General features: G+C 39.3%; 1 protein-coding gene across 10 annotated transcripts in view; it reads right to left on the bottom strand.

The window, feature by feature from the left end:
• ANKS1B (ankyrin repeat and sterile alpha motif domain containing 1B) overlaps positions 1-20,253 on the bottom strand; it is a 1,305,582-nt gene extending 1,285,329 nt beyond the window's left edge. For 7 of the 10 annotated variants that reach the window (XR_004439654.1, XM_033220939.1, XM_033220938.1 and 4 more), the window contains exon 1: positions 19,703-19,999. Coding sequence is in view for 9 of the 10 variants with exons in the window: in XM_033220939.1 (XP_033076830.1) it covers positions 19,703-19,836 (134 nt within the window). In the remaining variant the exon portion in view is untranslated. Of the gene's footprint in view, positions 1-19,702 lie in introns of all 10 variants that reach the window. The other 3 variants (XM_033220935.1, XM_033220933.1, XM_033220934.1) reach the window with 1 other exon arrangement.
• Between the last annotated feature and the right edge of the window lie 2,546 nt (positions 20,254-22,799).

The raw sequence follows: 22,799 nt of genomic DNA, 5'->3' as shown, positions 1-22,799 counted from the left end.
AAAAGAGCACTATGTTACTCTCCTCCTCCACTTTCTCTTCCACTCCCTATTCCTCTTTTCCTTCCTTCTCATTTCCCTTCTCTTCCTGAAAAATTCAGTTCCTACAGCTAACACAGAGAAAGGTAGGCGTCCACACCAGAGGTAAGATGGAAGGCACAGTGGAATGGTAGGAGGTGTGTCCATATTGGGGGAGACCTAGTGTGGGGTACCATAGCCTAAGTGAGAGGGCATCTCCATGGATCGTTGGCATGATATGAGAGGGTTACAACCCACGTAGGGTGAAGAGGGTGCCCATGTGGTGTTGGCAGAGGGGAACACCCCAGCATGGGATGTCAGTATTCAAAAAGAATGAGAGGGTATCCTTATGCAAGGGTGACTTAGTGCAGGGGGATTAGAGCCCAAGCAGGATGAAAAGATTACTCCCCTATAGATGCATACCAGCACAGAGAGTCAGATCTGAAAAGGGTGAAGAGGTGTCTCTGCAGAACAACAGCCTCGTGTGGGGTGACAGAGCCTAAGAGGGAAAAGGGGGACATTAACGAAGGGAGGGGATGATAGTGGAGAGGAGACTGATAGCATGTAAGAGTACTTATCAAGTAAGTATATACACAAAGATAACAGAAGCCAGACTGGAGAAGGATGAAGGAAGTTAACAATAAACTCATATTTTTAATAACTATAGAGATGTAAATATGTGTACAGAGTGTATGTGAATATATTCACTCCCTGGCTGAGAGGATCTGGGAGATATGACACTCCAAAAGCCATGAGCATATGAAATACCCAAATCTTAGCCTCTAATGGCCCACTTTCCAATAAAAGGAACAAGGCCACTTGGAGAAAAGGTTGATTCCAGGGCTAAGGCAGGAAAAGATGAGTCCTGGAACATTTTATGACGCCAAAAGCAAGGAAATGCTCAAAGAATGGTTCCAAAAAAAGTCAGCCTAAAAGGGATCCTACTGAGATAATTTAAGCATCAAAATTAATAATGACAGCAATGCATTATAACCTAGGCAATAACATAGTAGACCGTGAGTCCACACTGATATAAATAAATGAATAAAAGAAAGTTTGATGAGGAATGGGATACCTGCATAGTTTAAATGTACCTCCACACAAAATAGTTATTAAAGGGGGAAAAGGTAATTATATATATAGAAGCTTGACAATCACCATCATAAGCAAGTGATTAAAATGAACATTATCAGCAATGGGGCAGATCAAATCCCATGCCACATGACAGGATACAATGAAAAGAACAGAGCATCCCCTGTGGCATTCCCACCAAAGGTGCACAACCTGGGCCAGGCATGGCAGCGCATGCCGGTAATCCCAGTACTTTGGGAGGCCAAAGTGGGCAGATCACTTGAGGTCAGGAGTTTGAGACCAGCCTGGTCAACATAGCGAAACCCCGTATCTACTAAAAATACAAAAATTAGGTGCATATTTGTAGTCCCAGCTACTCAGGAGGTTAAGGCACAAGAATCGCTTGAACCCGGGAGGCAGAGGTTGCAGTGAGCCAAAATTGCGCCACGGCACTCCAGCCTCGGCAACAAAGTGAGACTGCGTCTCCAAAAACCACCAAACATCAACAACAAAAAAAGTGCACAACCTGAATGTAATAATAAGAAACAGCAGGTAAACCCAAAGTGAGGGACACCTTATAAAATAACTGGCTTAGAGTCTTTGTGTCAAGAGGACAAAAGTCAAAGAAAGACTAAGAAATTATTCACATTCAAGAAGACTAAGCAGGTATGACAAGCAGATGCAGTACATGATTTTGAACTGGATCCCAATAAAGACATTATTGGGACAGTTGGCAAAACTTGAATGGTGTCTGAGGAATAAATGGCTGTAATATGACAAAGTTGATTTTCTGATTTTAGTGACTGTATTGTGGTTATGTCGAAGAATGTCCTTGTCTGTAGGAAACACAAACTAAAGTATTCTGGGGTGATTAGGTTGACAACTTACTTGCAAATGGTTCAGGAAAAAAAAGAGTTATTTAAAATATATTTTCAGATTTTCCATAATATGTGATTATTTCAAAATAAATTTTAATTTTAAAAATAAAAATATTTGAGAGTATATAGTTCTACCTCCAAACATTAAAGAATTATCTGAACCTGACTCATGGTCAGATTTAGATCTGATGTATAATGGGAGATAGCCGCCAAATGCTGACGCTGGACTGCTCAAAAGAAAAAGCTAAATTTGTGAGTTTTTGTGCCCTAGTAAAATTAGATACTACTATATAGTTAGCTATTATCTCATGTAAATGATTTTTGTAAGGGCCTAGAGACAAGAGTCTATTTTCCAGCCTCCAAAGCACCATCACCATACTAAATGCACAGTGTACACCTCAAAATATTTGCACACCATAAAAATATGTCTCAAAATATTTTAATGCTTTTAAAAAGGAGAAAATAGTAATGATAGGCTTACTAGGAACCCATTAATCTCATGGATTACAGCACAGCACATACAACTTTCAAGGAACACAATTTTTTCTGTTCAAATTATCTTTGTAAGGAATGTACAAGATAGAAAACAAATACTAAATCTTTGGTGACCAGTACCACTCCTAAAAGCAAGAGGAAAAAAGCAATCCTCTGCCTCTAGGATCAGAGGAAGATTGGCCAAGTAGTATCACTCCCTATGGCCTGTCTTCGTGCCTATAGTTACACCATTAAAGACTTAGGTCAAGACAATGTAGATAAACAAATGACCTATTATAATGCAAATATTCCAGAGTTTCCCCTTCAAGTAAAGATACTCATAAAATATATGATTTATAATTAGGAATAATTTATTGACTATTTAAATTATTTATTGCATAAATATTAACACTTACTAACAATAGGCATTTTATTCCCTCCTATGTAATAGGTACTGTGATAGATATTTTACATAAATTATCTTTAACCATTCCAACTCTACAAGATAAACGTTATCACCTCCACTTTATAAATAAGGAAACTGAGGCCCAAAGAATTTAAATCACCTGCATAGCGCCAAATGTCCTTTCAATGGCAGAGTCTACATTCAAACTCAAGACTCAGAGTTTTTCCATTACGGTCTTCTTTTTTCTTTTCTTAGAGATTACAGATTTTGTTTTCTTAGAGCAAGAGAGGTCTTGCTCTGTCACCCAGGCTGGATGGAGTACAGTGGTGTAATCATAGTTCACAGCAGCCTCAAACTCCTGGGCTCAAGCAATCCTTCCACCTCAGCCTCCCAAGTCACACGGATTACAGGTACCAGTCATTCCATTACATTCTGCTTCTTCTTTCACTATGTAATTTACTATTCTGAAAAATAGAGCCAGGCGCAGTGACTCACGCCTGTAATCCCAGCACTTTGGGAGGCTGAGGCGGGCGGATCACAAGGTCAGGAGATCGAGAATATCTTGGCCAACACGGTGAAATGTCGTCTCTACTAAAAATATAAAAATTAGCTGGGCGTGGTGGTGCGTGCCTGTACTCCCAGCTACTCTGGAGGCTGAGGCAGGAGAACCGCTTGAACCCAGGAGGCAGAGGTTGCAGTGAGCCGAGATCACACCACTGGGCGACAAGGGCAAAACCCTGTCTCAAAAAAAAAGAAAAAAGAAACATGGAGCTCTATGGTATGAGGGAATAAAATGCCATATAGGAAAGCTTATCCGTACAGGATAAAACTAAATCATGAGACTTCTGAGTTTTGGGTAGAAGAAGCCAAAGAATGCCTTAGAACCATGAAAGGAAGAAAGGCTAAGCAAACGGACAGAAGGGCACAGGAAGAGGGGGTGAGGAAGGTCTAAGGACAAACTGCCTGCTTCCCCAGTTTTTCTACACAGCCTAATACTAGAGTTGAGAAAAGTCCCCGAATTAATAATAAGCTCAGTTAAAAACAACAGGCTCAGATTTACTGGCTAACACAGTGAAACCCCATCTCTATTAAAAGTACAAAAAAACTAGCCGGGCATGGTGGCAGGCGCCTGTAGTCCCAGCTACTCAGGAGGCTGAGGCAGGAGAATGGCGTGAACCCGGGAGGCGGAGCTTGCAGTGAGTAGACATTGTGCCACTGCACTCCAGCCTGGGCGACATAGCGAGACTCTGTCTCAATAAATAAATAAATAAGGGCTGTGGTGAACACTGTACTTTCCTTCTTTGTGTGAAAGGAATGAGGAGAAATAAATCCCACGTACATTAGATGTTTGTCCCCTCCAAATCTCATATTGAAATGTGATTCCCAGTGTTGGAGGTGGGGTCTGGTGGGAGGTGCTCGGATCATGGCAGTGGATCCCTCATGAATGGCTTATCAGTATCCCCTTGGTGATGAGTGAGTTCTCACTCCGAATTCACATGAAATCTGGTTGTTTAAAAGTGTGTGGCACCTCCCTGCTCTCTCTCTTGCTCCCAGTCTCACCATTTTATACACAGACTTCCCTTTGCCTTCTGCCATGATTGGAAGCTTCCTGAGGCCTCACCTGAAGCAGACGCCAGCACCATGCTTCCAGTACAGCCTGCAGAACCCTGAGCCAATTTAACCTCTTTTCTTTATAAATTATCTAGCCTCAGGTATTTCTTTATAGCAACACAAGAACTAACACACTTATCCATCTGGAAACATGAGATGGACAAGTTATTAAAATACCTTTGAAGACAACAGAAATTAGACAATATCAAGCATCCAAAACTTTGGGGGTAAAAAATTCCATACTGGGTTTTTGTGGGGGTTGTTTTGGTTCAGGTTTTTTTTTTTTTCTTTTTGCCCAGGCTGGAGTACAGTGGCATGATCATAGCTCACTATAGACTTGAACTCCTGGGCTCAAGCAATGCTTCTACCTCATCTCCCTGAGTAGCTAGGGCTATCACATCCAACTAATTTTTTATTTATTTTCTGTAGAAACAGGGCCTTATTATGTTGCCCAGCCTGGTCTTGAACTCCTCGGCTCAAGCAATCCTCCCACCTCAGCCTCCCAAAGTGCTGGGATTACAGGTGTGAGCCAACACACCTGGACTAACCCTGTAGTACAGTGAAAATAACTGACAAGGGCATATTTTTGAAATTTCTTTAGGTGATTTGCTTTACCACTCAATTCAGTTTACTGTTCATGTGCTGTCAAGAAACAAATTCAAAGCAAAATACTGCCAGTAATATGAAAATGATAAGCACACAAAAATAATTGAGAACTATGTAGGAACTAAATATTTCTACATAATTTTGTAGAAAATGTACTTTCTATTTACATGTTGGAAATATATTGGTATATTCATATTTTAACATAGGATATGCATTGATTCCTATGGCACTAGGAAGCAATACAGCACAATTGAAAGATATCTGAGATCAGAAATACCTGAATTCGCTTCTTCAATCTGCATGAGTGCTGATTATAAAACTACTAACTTTGTAACTCTGGGCAAGTTATTCAATTTTTCTGACCTTTTAATCCATAAATAAAAATGGAGTTAATAATAAAGATATTGCAAGACTTGTAAAGATTGAAGAATGTAATTTTATGTAAAAAAAAGTGGTCTGTGTGATGTTTATAACATTACTTATAATAACAAAGTCAAAAATCATCCAAGTATCTATCATTAAGAAAATATAAAGTAACAACAGTATATACACCAGATTACTGGCTCTCAAATGTTAGTGCACTTAATAATGTTCTAGGGGGTTGTAAAATGCATATTTCCAGGCCTTACACTAAGAAATTCTTATACTTAGAATATTCAGAAATCCTGGGGTGGGATCAGGAAATAACACGTTTAATAAACAACCATAGGTGCTTCTGATGGAGGACATCTATGAAAAGTATGCAGGAGATGGAATACGATGATGCCATTAAAAATAACTATGAAGACTTTGAAATAACATTGAAAAAGTGTATGATATACCTTTAAGTGAAAAATTCAGGATCAAAACTTGTATGCTTTATCTGATAACTACATTAAACATGCTTAAGAAAAAAGTTGTTTTTAGCAATAGGATTAAAGGTAATTTTTGATCTTTTACTCAAATTTTTAAACAGTCATGCTATTATTATAAATGAATCACCAACACATTAAATTGAAAAAAAAAATGGATCCTCATGGCCTTCAGGAGTATGCTCAAACTCCTTAGGGCAACACACAAGGTCCTTCTATTCCCAGACTTAACTCTTGTCCATGCTCCATATCAAACTTCTTATAATACTCCAAGTTATATTCTACATTTTCACACATTATTATTGAATATACTGTTTCTTCTGCCTGAAATGCCCTTTCTCCAACTTGTCTGGAAAATTCCTACTCATCCCACAAGATTCAAGCAGTACCTCCTCTCTGCAGTTTCCCCTGAATACTCCTGCAAGTCAAATTCTGGGTGCTTCCTTCTTGCTCCTAGTATTGCTCCTAGTATTCCTACAGCATTGTTTGGCATTTCCATTGCTCCATATATCACCCTTTATTTTACCTTTTTGCTCATAGATCTAGCCCATTATTCTGCTAGTACGTGGGGTAGGTAGAGATTATCTCATTCAGTTTTAGAATCCACGAGGTACTCAGCAAATACTTGTTAAAATAAGTAATGACCTTTTTTTTGTTATCACTGTTCTTAGTTACCAGTTCTCTAAAAAATCCTGAGTGCCCTGCTGGTTAGTTGGATAATACATGGCTCAATGATTAATGAGCTTTGTCTAATACACACACACACACACCACACACACACACACACACACATGCAGCATAAAACAAACCCATGAAAAGTTTTTAAGAAACAGTTTAACCATTGTTTGTAATTCTTCACATTCTCTGCTTATGTCTTCAAAGTTTCTAGCAACCTTCAGGATGACAGACCACTCTGGTCAATAGCCAAAGCAGGCTAACAGGAATAACTCTGCTCTGGGCTCCTCCATTGCTGGAGTTTACCCAGCCAAAGAACGTCCCTGCAGAATTCTTGCTGCTTCCCCCAAACACACTCCCACTCACTGCCATCTCCACACTAGCAGTAAAATATCTATATAAAACAGAGATAATTCTGTAAGTAAATAGAGCAGTTTTTTAGTATATTCAAAAAAAAGTACTATATTTAGCATATTTGTGTAATACATAAAACATTTCAAATGTAGATTACTAACTAGAGGTACCAAACAAGAACCTAAAGTGACTAATAGTAATTCAGGCCAAAAAAAAAAAAAAGAAAAATCAGTGTGGAAGAATGCTAATTGAGATCCAGGTATCAGAACTTCAAATGCTTCCCATGTACCATAAAACATAAGTTTTAGGAATAACCTGAATGCTGAAGCCAACTTGCAACACAACTTTTTAAAAAAGAAAAATAAAATACATTTTTTAACATTTGAATATCAAACCACATTAGGCATTAACACCGTGACACAACTTTGTTACGTATCTCTGTCACCTGTGATATAATAAATGTGTACAGAAATACTTTGTTTTATTGCACACTTCACAGATACTGTATTTTTTTTAAAAATTGAAGATTTATGGGAACCATATGTCTAAGAAGTCTGACAGTACCATTTTTTCAATTAGGCCAATGTGCTCAGTTCATGCCTCTATGTCACATTTTGGTAATTCTCACAATATTTCAAACTGTTTCATTATTTTTATATCTGTTATGATGATCTGTGAACTGAATAATGCTGTGTGTGTTCTCACCACTCCACCAACTGGCCATTCTATCTCTCTCCTTCTCCTCGGGCCTCCCTATTCCCTCGGATACAACAATATTAAAATTAGGCCAACGAATAACCCTTCACTGACCTATAAGTGTTCAAGTGAAAGGAAGAGTCACACATTTCTCACTTTAAATGAAAAGCTAGAAACGAATAAACTTAGTGAGGAAAGCATGTTAAAAGTCGAGACAGACTGAAAGCTAGACCTCCTATGCCTAACAGTTAGCCAAGCTGCAAATGCAAAGGAAAAGTTCATGAAGGAAATGAAAAGTGCTACTCCAGTGAACACATGAATGATAAGAAAGCCAAAGAGCCTTATTGCTGATATGGAGAAAGTTTGAGTGGTCTGGATAGAAGATCAAAACAGCCACACAAATTCCCTTAAGGCAAAGCCTAATCCAGAGCAAGGCACTAACTCTTCAATTCTATCAGAGCTGACCGGCCTTGGGGAAGCTGCAGAAGAAAAATCTGAAGGTAGCAGAGGTTCAGGGGGTTTAAGGAAAAAAGCCATCTCTATAACATAAAATGGCAAGGTGAAGCAGTTAAGTGCTGATGCAGAAGCTGCAGCAAGTTATCCAGAAGATCTAGCTAAGATAATTGATAAAGGTGACTACACTAAACAACAAAATTTCAGTGTAGATGAAACAGCTTTCTATTGGAAGAAGATGCTATTTAGGACTTTCATAGCTAAAGAGAAGTCACTGCCTGGCTTCAAAGCTTCAAAGGACAGGCTCCCTTGTTAGGGGTTAATGTAGATGGTGACTTTAACTTGAAACCAATTCTTATTTACCATTCCAAAAATCCTAGAGCCCTTAAAAATGATGCTAAATCTACTCTGCCTGTGCTCTACAAGTGGAACAACAAAGTCTGGATGATAGCACATCTGTCTGTAGCATGGTTTACTGAACGTTTTAAGCCCACTGTTAAAACCTACCACTCACAGAAAAAAAGATTCCTTTCAAAATATTACGGCTCAGTGGCAGTGCACCTAGTCACACAAGAGCTCTGATGGAGATGTACAAGAGAGTAATGTTTCCGTGCCTGCTAACACAATATCCATTCTGTAGCCCAGAGACTGAGGAGTAATTTTGGCTTTCAAGTCTTCTAATTGAAGAAATACATTTCGTAAGGTTGTAGCTGCCATACCTAGTGGCAGCTATAGAACCACTAAGAACATTTGCGGGCCAGGTACAGTGGCTCATGCCTGTAATCCCAACACTTTGGGAGGCCAAGGTGGAAGGATCACTTGAGCCCAGGAGTTCAAGACCAGTCTGGGCAACATAGGGAAACTATATCTCTACAAAAAATTTTAAAATTATCCAGGCATGGTAGCCCATGCCTGTGGTCCCAGCTACTCAGGGGGATGAAAGGAAAGAATCACTGAGTCTGGGAGGTCAACGCTGCAGTGAGCACAGTGATCATGCCACTGCACTCCAGGCCTGGGTGACAGACTGAGACCCTATCACAAATAAATAAATAAAACATTTGTGATTCATGGGAGGAGGTCAACATTAACAGGAGTTTTGGAAGAAGTTGATTCTAACCCTTATGAATGACTTTGAGGGGTTCATGATTTCAGTGGAGGAAGGAACTGCAGATGTGGTGGAAACAGCAAGTGAAATAGAAGTGGAGCCTGAAAATTGGACTGACTGACAACAATCTCATGATAAAATTTGAACAGATGAGGAGGTGTTTCTTATGGATGAGCAAAGACATTGGTTTCATGAGTGGAATCGACTCCTGGTGAAGACACTCCTAGTGAAGACACTGTGAACACTGCTGAAACGTCAACAAAGGATTTAGAACATGACATAAATAAAGCAGCAGCAAGGCGTAAGAGGAATAACTCCAGTGACTCCAATTTTGAAAGTCCTACCACGGATAAAATGCTATCAAACGGCATCTCATGCTATGGAAACATCTTTTGTGAAAGGAACAGTCAACTAATGTGAAACTTCATTATTGTCTCATTTAAGAAATTGCCACAGCCATTCCAACCTTCAGCAACCACCATTCTAATCAGTCAGCAGCCAACAACATTGAGACAAGACCTTCCACCAGCAAAAGGATTACAACTTGCTGAAGGCTCAAATGATCATTAGCATTTTTAGCAGTGAAGTATTTTTTAATTACGTACATTGTTTTGTTAGACATAATGCTGTTGCACACTTAACAGAGTACAGTATAGTGTAAACATAACTTTTACATGCGCTGGAAAACCAAAAATTTTGTATGACTCACTTTATTGCAGTGGTCTGAAAACCAATCTACAATATGTCTGAGCTATGCCTGTACATCTAAGTAATAACTTCTGATATAGGCAAATATTATATGTTTATATCTAAAATGGGTTTATATAATCTAATAAAAAATTCTAGCGACTAAATGAGTAGCAAAAAGAAAAGACTTCTCTATCACCAGTCATACACTCTCTCATTTCTCACGTCTCCAGTCAAATCCCTTCCCCTTCAGCCTTTAAGAAGGAAGAATTAGCCAGGCATGGGGGTTCACACCTATAATCCCAGAACTTTGGGAAGCCAAGTCAGGAGGATGGCTTGATTCCAGGAGTTCGAGACCAACCCAGGAGTTGAAGAACAGTCAAGGCAGGAGGATCGCATGAGCTCTCAACAACAGACCCCAACAGACAGGGTTTCCCTATGTTGCCCAAGTTGGTCTTGAACTCCTAGGTTCAAGTGATCCTCCTACCGTGGCCTCCCAAAGAGCTGGGATTATAGGCATGAGCCACTGTGCCTGTCCCACAAATGTTCTTAATGGTGTCTAGCATGGTGAATCCTTTCCAGAAGGTTTTCAATTTACTTTGTCCAGATCCATCAGAAGAATCACTACGGATGGCAGGAGTTTGAGGAACAGTGAGGCCCTGTCCTTACAAAAAAAATTTAAAAATTTGCTGGGCGTGGTGGCACGTGCTGGTAGTCCCAGCTACTTGGAGTCTGAGGCATGAGGATCACTTGACCCTAGGGAACAATGAGGCTGCAGTAAGCTGTGATCACACTGCTGCACCCCAGCCTTGGTGACAGAGTGAAAACCTGTCTCCAAAAAAAAGGAAGAATTGCCACCTGTATCCAACATTCTCTTACAAGCCTGGCAAAATCCACTCCATTTGTTCTGCCAGAAGAGGTTGATGGCTTTCCTTTTTTGGCCTAATGTTTTGTTGCCTCTTTAAATGAAAACATGAACAGAGCTTTCTTTCTAAAAGCTTTACCAATCAAGTACAACTTCACTATGAATTAACTGTCAGGTCCCACAAACACTTTTTGGTGGTAAAGAAACAAAAGAAAAGGCACTGGGCCCATGAGGTTAGAGGATAAATTAACACTGATGTATAAGCATTCCCTTTCCTCTGCAGCCTCACCAGCATCTATTGACTTTTGACTTTTAAATAACAGCCATTCTGACTGGTGTGAGATGCTGTCTCACTGTGGTTTTGATTTGCACTTCTCTGATAACTAGTGATGCTGAGCATTTTTTATATGTTTGTTGGTCACTTGTATGTCTTGAGAAGTGTCTGTTCATGTACTTTACTCATTTTTTAATAGAGTTACTTGTTTTTTGCTTGTTGACTTATAAACAAGTTCCCTATAGATTCTAGATATTAGGCCTTTGTCAAATACATAGATTACAAATATCTTCTCCCATTCTGTAGGTTGTCTGTCACTGTGGAAAGCAGTACAGAGATTTCGCAAAGAACTTAAAATTGCCACCATTTGACCCAGAAATCCCACTGCCGTGTATATACCCAAAAGAAAATGAACCATTCTACCAAAAAGAGACATGCACTCATGTTCATTGCTGTGCTATGCACAGTAGCAAAGACATGGAATCAACCTAGATGCCCATCAATGGTAGACTGGACAAAGAAAATGTGGTACGTATACACCATGGAATACTATGTAGCCATAAAAAAGAATGAATCCATGTCCTCTGCAGCAACAGCTCCTCCAATGGAGCTGGAGGCCATAATCCTAAGAAAATTAACACAGGAACAGAAAACCAAATACCACATGTTCTCACTTAGAAGTGGGAGCTAAATATAAAGCATATATGAACAAAAATAAGGGAACGATAGACACAGTGGACTACTAGAGGGTGGAAGGGGGGTAGGCTACAAAACAGCCTATTACGTACCATGTTCACTACCTAGGTGATGGAATCCATGCTCCAAACCTCAGTGTCATGCAATATTTCCATGTAACTAATCTACACACATACTTCCTGTATCTAAAATCTGTTGAAATTCTTTTTTTAAATATCGAGATAGGCTAGAATCTAGAGATGATGCCAGCTGGCACAAAAACTGGAGCCAGGGTGAACTTGTAGTAATTAGAAAAAAAGGCTTTTTTTCTGAGACGTGATTGAGGGTTAAAGGGAATGTGGTGTGGGAAACAGAAACAGGAAAGGAGGTGGGCTGTTTATGCTCACATCCATCAATCAAGATTTGATCCAATTTGATCAAAGAATGGTAACAAGTCTAAGAAGTTTGTTTCAGTTCACTTATCTAGAAGTAATTAACCACTTCAAATAAAGCTACTCTCATAACACAACAGAATCCAAGTAACTCTACTGCACAGCTTAATCAAAGTTCCATTTCACAACTAGATCCATGAAGACATGTCGTTTAATAAGAAAACATGATTCATAAGAATCAGATTCACAGATGAACACTCTGGACAGTGCAGTAGAAGAAACAGAGTGTTTTAGTCTATTCTGTGTTCCTATAAGAGAGTACCTGAGACTGGGTAATTTACAAACAATGTATGTTTTTGTGATTCACATTTCTGGATGCTGGGAAGTAAAAGAGCATGGTACTAGCATTTGCTCAGCATTTGGTGAGGACCTTCTTATTGCATTATCCCATGGCAGAAGGCAGAACAGCAAGCAAGCATGGGAAACAGAAAGAGGAAATGGGGCTGAACTGATTCTTTTGTGAGGAGCCTCCCATGATAACTAACCCACTCCCACAATAATGGCATTAATCCATTCATACATGCAGAGCCCTAATCACCTCTAAAGGGTCTCACTTGTTTGTTTTTGTTTTTATTTTGAGTAGGGTCTCGCTCTGTCACCTAGGCTGGAGTTTAGGGGCATAATTATTGCTCACTGCAGCCTCAAACTCCTAGGCTCAAGCAATCCTCCCCACCCAGCCTCTCAAGTACTTGGGGCTACAGATATGCAATTCCACACCTAGTTATTTTGTTTTGTTTTGTTTTTTATAGAGACAGAGTCTCACTATGTTACCTAGGCTATTCTTGAACCCTTGGCCTCAAGTGACACTCCCGCCTCAGCCTCCCAAAGCCTGCGATTACAGGTGTGAGCCACCATGTCCAGACAGATCCCATCTCTTCATACTGTCACAGTGACAAATAAATCTCAACATGAGTTTTGGAGACAACATTCAAATCATAGCACTGTGGAAAACATAATTTATTCTTTGGTCATATTTTTTGATCCATCTTCAAAAATCAATTAAAAGCCTCACCCAGATTTAACACAAATGTAAAATTTATTTGATATCCTACTACCACTAAAGAACAAAAGTAGACTCTAAGAAAAGTTTCTAGATCTGTATTACACAAGAAAATTCAATGAGTTTTCAACTGGCATTGTGCCTCTGCTTGCCTGTAAGGCTTACATAACCATGTCCTCACATGCATGAGAAAGAAATGGAAGATAGAAGAGTCTTCTTTGTAAATTCCTTTTTCAAATATAAAATATTCTCCCATATCAACATATGATGAGTAATAAAAACTCACTGTATTTTAATTAACATCATTCTGAAATATGTCCAAAATGGAAACTAAAGACACTCTAAAATGCATTAAGTGTTAATATCTTCAGGTTCCATAGGTTGAAATTAGTCTTTTCTAACCTTTGTCTGGCATTATAGTCAGCTTCCATTTCTAGTTAAATACTCAGAAATAATGTCTATCATAGGCTTCTGATCGAATTTTCCAAAATTACCTCAAAATTATTTCATTATATAACTGAACTAATCAAATTGTTTACTGTCGCCTGAAAGATTAACTTGCTAAAGTCAGTAGAGGCACTAATAAATATTGTATGCTTCTGCCTTAATGTCAGTGAAGACTTGCATCAGCCTTTGTCATCTGTAAGAAATCACTGTCACACAAGAAACTGCAAAGGATGGGCAGGTTGAGTAGTAGTCACTGACTGGTTGCCCTAGTTCACTGCTACACATCACCCTCAGTGTTTTGAAAAGGGAGCTGAAAACCCTGCTCAGTGAAGAAAGAGGTCAATACCAAAATTCGCTCTCCTTTCGCCTTACTCCCCATCATGCAGCTGGCACTGTTCACTCTGGCAGATACAGCTCCCTGAACATAATGGTGCAATCACCACTTCAAACATCATTACTATCTAAAATAGATAACCCACTTGCAACTTGACTATTTTTATAGATATAACGTTTTCATGGAGCTTAACTGCTCTATTTGTGATTTATTCCATTTAACCAATGCAGTTTCCCTGAAAGTGAGTTTCTTATATCAGAGTCCCAATAACCACAATTGCCCAAATAGTTGTGAAAATTACAGTACTTCCTAGTTGCCTGTTACCTCCTTATACTCATCACCAAAACGTCATGAGCTGAATCCTAAATCTGAAAAATTATAAGCTCTCTGGTTTTGATGTCTTTGGTGACCAGAAGATTGTTTTGCCCCACTTCTTACCGATCTACTTTTTCATATGGGGATCTTAAGAACTGTATTATTTATTTCTGACAAGAATTTACTAAATACCTCTTACATAAAACTAAACTCTTCGAGGCATTTTAAAAAATCAAATAAATTGAGGCATTAATAAACTTTTATCACTATATTAAAATACAAATAATTCTCAATCCGATACTCAGCAAAAAATTAATTAAATATACATTTTACATGGAAATTAGTTTTGTTTAGAATAAAAGGTAGTTGTGCCAAAGGAAGAGAGTTTTTTTTTTAAGATTTTGCAGCTGTCTCATAAAAGATATGTTAAATAAACTGAAATTTCACATAAAATGTGGAGGAAGAAAAGGAGGGAGGCAACTCAATTTTAGTGCTCTGATGAGCTCAGATTTCTTTAAGGATGAAAGGGGGTAGTAAGAGGTATAACTGCAAGCAAACACAAAAAACAAATACATACTTGTCCAGGAAAAACGCTAATGTCCTTTTAAGCTAAGTTTGAAAAACAGAAAGGAGGTGTAATAATTCACTAATTTAACCTTAAGTTCTGACAGAGTAAAAGGAAAACTGTGGGTAGTTTTAAACCACAAGAGAATTTTCTATGATATCTAACAATGCCAAGAATCTAATTCTTCCCAGCTTTTATTTTGCTTCTATTTTCCCTATTCAGAACCATTTTCAAATCAGAAGGGATAAACAAATAATTTCAGGAGATTACTGAAGGTCCAAACAGAGACCATAAGGGACAGTAAGCTGCTTTAAATAAGTATGCATATCCAGACCCAGAAGAATTAGATGCAAGAGGGTAGAAGGAATTTTCGCCAATACTAGGAATTACCAATGACTCACTGCCAGAAACAAGCCATAATAAAGTAGACTGATTTTGATGGAATTTAAAGGGATAGATCAAAGGAATGCCATACACTTAAACACAGTGTGAATTTAGAAAGGCAGTAGATAAAATAACTCACAATATTCTCACAGGAACAATGGAGAGAAATAGCTGATTGTCTATTACGTGGCTTCAATTCTGGTAGAAATATCATGAGTAAAGATTGCTACTTTAAAATTTATATTAAGTTGAAGAGAGGTGCTTTGGGGATATAGCACAGTGTGTTCAATTTAGGTTATAGAAAACATGCTTATTAAATCTCTGGATGATACAGAGGAGAGAAGTTAATATGCTGAAAGACAGATTGAAGAGTCAGAAAGAAGAAAAAAAGAGTCAAAAAGATCTAGAGAAATTACAAATACAACCTAAAACAAATCAGATAAAATGGAATAGGAATATTTTAAGCTCAACCTTTTAAAAGTACCAGAAAGGGGAATCATGGCTTCACAGGTTATTGAAAAAACAATACCAGGAAATTGTAATTGACTATATGTTCAACTTGAGCCAACACCATTACATGGCCCAGAAAATCTTGACCTGTAGGTAGGTCTTAGATCAATAATAAAGAGATAATAATTTCATTGTATCATGTTGTAATAGCTGCTATTTTATTTTAATTACATAATACATATTCATTACAGAACACTGGAAAATGCAAATAAGGAGAAGGAAAATAAAGCCCACCCACAATTCCACCACTCAAAGATGAATACTATCTTCATTTTGGCATCTTATCATTCCAGACTTCTTAAGCACATTATAAATGTTCACACAAACTTATTTTTCCTTGCAAAAACAAGATCATACTATAAATGCTTCTTGTAATCTGTTGTCCTTGGGTATTTTATTCAGCCATAATGTTCTACTCTGGTCAAGGGACATCTACTGCATTTTGTTAATTTCTAGTCACCATATTTTAAGAGGGTCATTGCAAAATTTGAGAATATATAAAGAAGGAAAAAGAGAGTAGTGAAAAGTATGAAAACTAAGTTCTTAACACCTATGCTCTCTTGCCATATAAAAGGTCAATACAGATGATAGCTCTTTCATGAAAAATACTTATAAGAAAACAAAAATACATGCACCCAAACAACTGTCCTGGCAGATGAATTAGACTACTTCATATTGACCCGTACAGTCAATCTACTATCAATTGCTGAAAGTCACAGGGAAGTGGATTTTAGCTCAATGACAAGAAAAATTTTAAAATAATTACTGCTATCAAAAATAGAATGGATCTAGTCATTGAAAGGTCTAACAGGGCTGGAATAACTAACAGGTAAGAGATGTTACAGAATTTTAACTAACAGGTAAGAGATGTTACAGAAAATTTCTGCACTAGGTGAGAAGTTGGAAGAAAGGTCCCTCCCTATATGAAGATTCTATGATTCTAATGAGAAATTTACTGCCAGTCCAATATGAAACAAATCTTTAGTCATTAAGGCCTTAAAGAATAGAGTCAAGCACTTTAGAGGTGCATGAAAAATATTAACACTAACGATGAACACCTATATGCTAAATGCTTTGCATTCATTACTTTATACTTCATTTAATCCTTTTATAACAATCTTATATGATAGGTACTATTATTACTATTTCCATAAGAGTAGTGAGGCTTAGAGAGGTTTTTTAACTTATTCAATGGCATTCTTACTTTTGCTGAAAATTGCAGTGCCACCCAAAAGCATACCGGATTCCCCATTATACAGTTACTGCTCAAAGGATAATTTCTTATTATCAGTAGGTAACAAGTAATCAGAAGCATCTTCAGGAAAGTTCTTGTCTAGTGAACCCTCAAAGGGCAGTTGTGAGATTTTTTTAATTAGAAAAAAATATCAAAATTTAAGGAATTTCAAATTATTCTTCGTAGCAAAAAATGTTCAGATTGGACTGTCCAAATTGGCCATATACCTTTAAACTTTTGTGAATAAAACAGATTCAGTGAATGAGACTTAAAATGTGGTAAAGCAAATCTGAATCACACATTTTCAAATCTTTGCCATTATTAATTATGTGACCATGGGCAAGTCCTAATCTTATCTTTTTATTCCTTCATCTGTGAAATGAGAATGAACCTCCTAAGGCTGACATAAGAATTGAATGAGATGACACATGTAAGCATTTAGCATAGGGTCTGACACCATTATTACACAACCCAAGTAATAAAGCAAGTGGGGAAAAAGTGCCAAACATATTCTACAACTCATTCTAAAACATTAAGAAATTTCAAAGTGTCATTATGTTTGATAAGGGGACACATTTTCCATTATCCTGCCAATAAATTTCTGATGACAATCATTTTTGAAATAAAGTGACAACTAAATAACATGTGCCTTCTTAGGAATGTCATTTTATGCAAATGATCGCCCAAATAATACAATTTCAACTCTCATTTTCTTCAGACACCATTCATTCAGTGTAAGATGGATAAAAGCAAGTTTAAAATTATTGGTTTTGTTTGTGATTTTTACAACTTGGTTCGAAGTACTCTAATAAACACATGTTGTTTACTTTTGCTTTCTATGTGCAATCTTTGTTGTAGAGCTACTGCTGCTATCTTTGACAACACCAGCAAAAGAGAAAACCTCTCATTCAAGATATACACTCTGGGTCACTATTTTGATACTTTAGTGTTCACTAACATTAAATACTTGGTATTTTATCCCTAAAACTTGACATCTATTCTTTAAAAAAAAAAAAAAATCACAGCTGGGAAAGGAGTATTTAAAAGAAGTTTGCTTTTGAGTTTTGTCACAAAGAGTGTTTTTAAAATACGATTTATCACAATAAAATTAACTGAAGTTCTCACTGTTCTCAAAGAATTCCTCATGTTTTCCCAAAAAAATGTTTATTTTGAGAAACCTCTTTCAGCATATCAGTTTCTAGACATAATCATTTTTATAGCTGATGGATCCACTGGCAAATATTTTTATTTTACCTGTAACTTAAAACTATAAAGAGATAAAATGCTTTTATATAAACTACATGTGACTACAGGCAGTTATTAGAGCTGCAATCTGAAATACGCACACATTGTCTACCTGTGTTTGAAACTGAAGATTATTTAACAAGGGAGTACACACAAGTCATCTCTATTACCTATTGAAAAAAATGTCCTATAAATATTCATTCTTCTGACATAAACTATCATTCCAATAAAATGTCACTGTCAACGAGTATATAGAATAACATATGGGGCTTTTTAAAATCCCATCAACTACTTTTCAACTAAATTTATTTCACTGTAATAGAAACTTTTCATTTTCCCTTTTAACTAGTCCTATAATTAATTGCACTGTCTGACCACCACGACCTATGAGAACTTGTGTAAAGAACGCAATGTCATCACCCAAAAGTTTCTATTAAGCACTTGTCAAGGGTACCATGGAACAGTTTTTTAAAAACCAGGGAAATCACTTGGGTTTTTTAAAATTTTTACAAACACAATTGGGTTATCCAAGAGATGTTTTAAGGCGAAGATATGAATGACAATTGATGACTCCAAAAATATCCAGGATGAATTGGATAGCCATGATTTTATAAACTAAAGCGCTTCCCTTGAATTGTATCTAGTGAATACTCTCCAGGCTTCCTCCCTCCCAGTTGATTTCATTTGTCCATCAATACAACTTTCAATAGTTTCTCAAGTATGCAAATCAACCCCGCTATTTCCAAGGTACTGCTGAACGAAGACCTTGACATTTTTTTAAATGTCATCTTAGATTCTCCAAGCAATACCAGTCTCACCTACATCTTCACATTAAAAGGCCTCTACTATATTCCATACACACTATCCCAATCCCGACCTGGCATCCTTCATCCTGAGCTATAATAACCAAGTTTCACTCAGCTATGTCCAGGTAATTGAAAGTACTGCTGGGGCTGCCTAATCTGCCTCATCAAGTTTTACACACACCCTGTACTGAAAACATCTCACCAGAAAGAAGGTTCACTCACTTCTTTTTGTGGGATCATAACCCACGGCAAAGCAAACGCCTTCTGCAAGAGAAGGTAGGAGCCACCGAAGGCTGTGGCTTTTGCAGGGTAATTGCATGCACGCAAGAGCTTCTCTGACAATTTCATTTAACTAGACAAAAAAGGCTGGGTTCAAAGCTGCAAATATATAATAAACGTTGACGGAAAGCGGGTGGAACGTTGATTTTCTTCAAGCAACACTAGTACATGTACAAGTTCTGCACCACGGCTCAGAGGAAAAGTAGCTTACTGACGCATTGATGGAAGGCTATTTTAAAATTACTCAAAGAATCTAAGGCATCAATCTGACTGGGAGGCTCATACCTCCTCTCCATACACGCAGTCTGTTTTCCTATCTAATTTAAGAATGAATCGCTGGCAGCCACCAGGTGCAATAACCGTGAGGAGGAGGACGTATATCCATCACAATGCATAATGAGGTGTGCCAACCCCGGAGCTGGTGCCCATCCTTACCTTAGCAGATTAGACAGGGGCAGGGGTCCGGATCCACCGCCCAGGATCCCTCCTTTCCTGCCAGACAGGAGTTTCTCCACCAGAGCCACATTTCCAGTGCGAGCAGCTTCCAGCAGCTCCTGGTCCTTCCCCATAGTCTCTCACCGACTCCCCCACGGAGTCCTTACCCCTCTCGGGTCCTCCTCCCCACCCACCCCCACTCCCCAAAATCCAGGGCCCTCCTCGCCCCACCCTAAAATAATGCAAGAGCTTCAGCACGGAGATCTCCCTGCAGCCCCAGGCAGGGAGCACCACTCTCTCCTCCTCTTCGGGGCGCAGCTTTTACAATGGGGATCAGACCATGTCTTGAAAGAGGGGCTGGCCGAGCTGGGAGCCGCGACGCGCCCCCACAGCCACTCCCCTGTATTCCCGAGGCCTCGTTCCCGCGGGTGGGGAGTGAGGGGGTGGGGACTCGGGGGTGCTTTTGAGGAGCGGGAGGAGGGTGGTGAGGACTGAGGTCGGAGGAGGAAGAGGAGGCAGCAGAGACAGTCCTCGGTGGAGCGGGAGCGCAGGGAACACCCGCGGCGGCGGCGGCAGCGGCCCGCGCGCCCTCCCGCCCGGCCCGGGCTCGCCTCAGCTTCCTTGGCGGTTACGCGGGGGCGGCGTCCGCGGCGGGGAGGAGCGCGGCGGCGCCAGCGGCTCGTGCGCCGTGGCCCGCGCCGAGGCAGTGCGGTGCGGTCAAGCCGCAGCGGGCTCGTGCGGAGGGCGGCGGCGGCGAGGCCTGGCGCGCGGGGGGCGTGTGCGAGCGGGCAGGTGCGGCCCGCGGTGCGGCCCAAGTTGGGCGGCGGGCTGGCGGGGAGGGGCCGGGCCGGCTGAGGCGGGGCTTCGGCCCTGAGATTCTCTTCGTTCTCGTGGGCGGGGACCCTCCCTCCTCCACTCTCCTTGGAAGAGCGTTAACCGTGTGAGGACTGGAGTTCCACAGGCCGAGTCGGCTCCTCCTCGGCCCGGCGGGCCCCGGCGACACGCGTCGGGTCTGTCACGACGCCTGAGGAAAATCCTCCATGATAGTAATGGGGAGGCTGGTGACACTGGGGAGGGGCCCTTTGGCCACCGCTTCCATCCGAGTCTAGGCAACTTGACCGGCATTTCGCCCTTCCGCTTTACCTCCCCGAGAGAGCCTGAGATCTGCCCTTGGTTAGAAAGAAGAGGCTCGTTTCGTCCTAGTTTCTGTGGCACCGGCCACCGAGCAGTTTGTGACTGTTCCAGTTTTTCTAAAGTCTTTAATCAGCCCATATTTTAGTTGGGCTTTGGAGATCTGCTGACTTGTAAGAACACCAGGAAAAAGGCTCATTGAAAATTTCTCCACATCCACACTCGAAAAATATAAATGGGCATGGATTAGAGATCCACTTTAATTTGCATATATCATCAGCAATTCATTGTGCATGGTTGGCATGACTTGTTAGATGCTCTCCTTGGCCGTCGTGGAGAACGCGCGTTTATTTTCTATTAAAACTTCCTGTTACACCTTGTGCTTTGCATTGTCCTTGAAACAGACTTCATAAATGTTCACTTGTTGATAATCGATTGGTAGGAATTAATAGGCACTGTGCTTACAACAACCCAGTGAACTGGATATTATTATATCCATTTTAGAAATGAGGATATAGGGCTCAAATGGTTAATTAAATTTCTCAAGATGCCACATGGAGTAAGTGGCTGACTAAGAACTAGACCCCAGAACAGACTCACTCTAGACACCATGTGCTTCCCAATAGACGTTCCTGCCGCCCATGGAAAAGGAAATGCACAAGACAATAATTATTGCATACATTTGATGAGTAGTTACTATGTACCAGACACTATGCAACGTGCTTTCCATGTTTCATTAACTCTTGTAACAATCGCATGAGATAGGACCATTTTCATCCCTATTTTGGAGATGAGGAAACTGATTACCCGCAAGATAATAGGGATAGAAAGTAACTGAGCCAAGGCTCAAATCCGGCACTGTCTGCTGTAGGCAAAGATTTTAAATAAATAACTGGGGGAAACTTAAAACTTAAAAATTTAGAGATAAATAACAAGAGTATATTAAAACATTTTTATGGAATTCATTGTGTTCTAAGTTTTCATTTGAATGAATCAAAGTATGAGGTAAATTATGGCTATTTACTGGAGGTTTCCTGAAGTATGTAGATTTTGGCTAGTGTCGTTTTTTAATTCATTTTGGTTTTGTTTTCTGTGTTAGAATCTTTTTTTATAAGATAATCTATGTTATAATAATATGATCCCTGACATAATGGAACTAGCAGACCAATGAAAGAAACAAGAAGCCATTACTTTCATTTTGAAAATGGCATAGGGAAATCCTTCTTTTTCCTAATGTTGCCACCTAACCAAAACACACCTTTCCCAGAATATACTGTAAGTATTCAATTGATCAGAGCTGAAAATCACCCACAGTTTTCACAAGCAACATTTAATCATGGATGAGTTGGTGACTGCAGGCCCCAAGTCATCTTACCCAAATCATGCAACCGCCACCCCCAATGGAAAAACCATTAGTAATGATTTACTCTAAGAATCAGTTCCACAGTTCAGGCATTCTACTGACATATGATAATCAAATCCAGTTTTTCAGCCTCAAACTCTTTGGTTTCAGTGAACTCATAACTTTTTTTTTCTTTAGACATTGCGGTGACTGCACCTTATAGCTTTTTATTGAAGAAGATAAAGGCTTTGGCTACATGGGGACTAACATGCAAATTAAAAGTGAAAACACTCTTTTAAAAATCTACAGAGGCCAAAATAAATATCCAGATCTTTTAAACATCCAGATTTAATCAAGATGTTTTGCATCTGTGAATAATGAAAAGAGCGATAGAATCTTGGGAACAAATTAGACAATCACTACCTCAGTGTGTGCATAAGTAAAAGGAAGAAGTTATGTCGGATGCCTTCCGCTGGCCTTGCCAGCTGTAATATTCTATGCCTATGATGAAACGTGGTCTTAGTCCATTAAGTCATTCGCATCACTGAAGCTAGAAATTAAGTATGGAGATAGATTTGAGGTTTCAATTCTGTTTTTATTTGATTTGATTTTTTGAGACAGAGG

This window comes from Trachypithecus francoisi, unplaced genomic scaffold (assembly GCF_009764315.1).
Source record: "Trachypithecus francoisi isolate TF-2019V2 unplaced genomic scaffold, Tfra_2.0 Lachesis_group11, whole genome shotgun sequence".
Taxonomy (NCBI): domain Eukaryota; kingdom Metazoa; phylum Chordata; class Mammalia; order Primates; family Cercopithecidae; genus Trachypithecus; species Trachypithecus francoisi.
The sequence above is the reverse complement of the archived record's forward strand: the minus strand, read 5'-3'. Positions and strand labels throughout refer to the sequence as shown.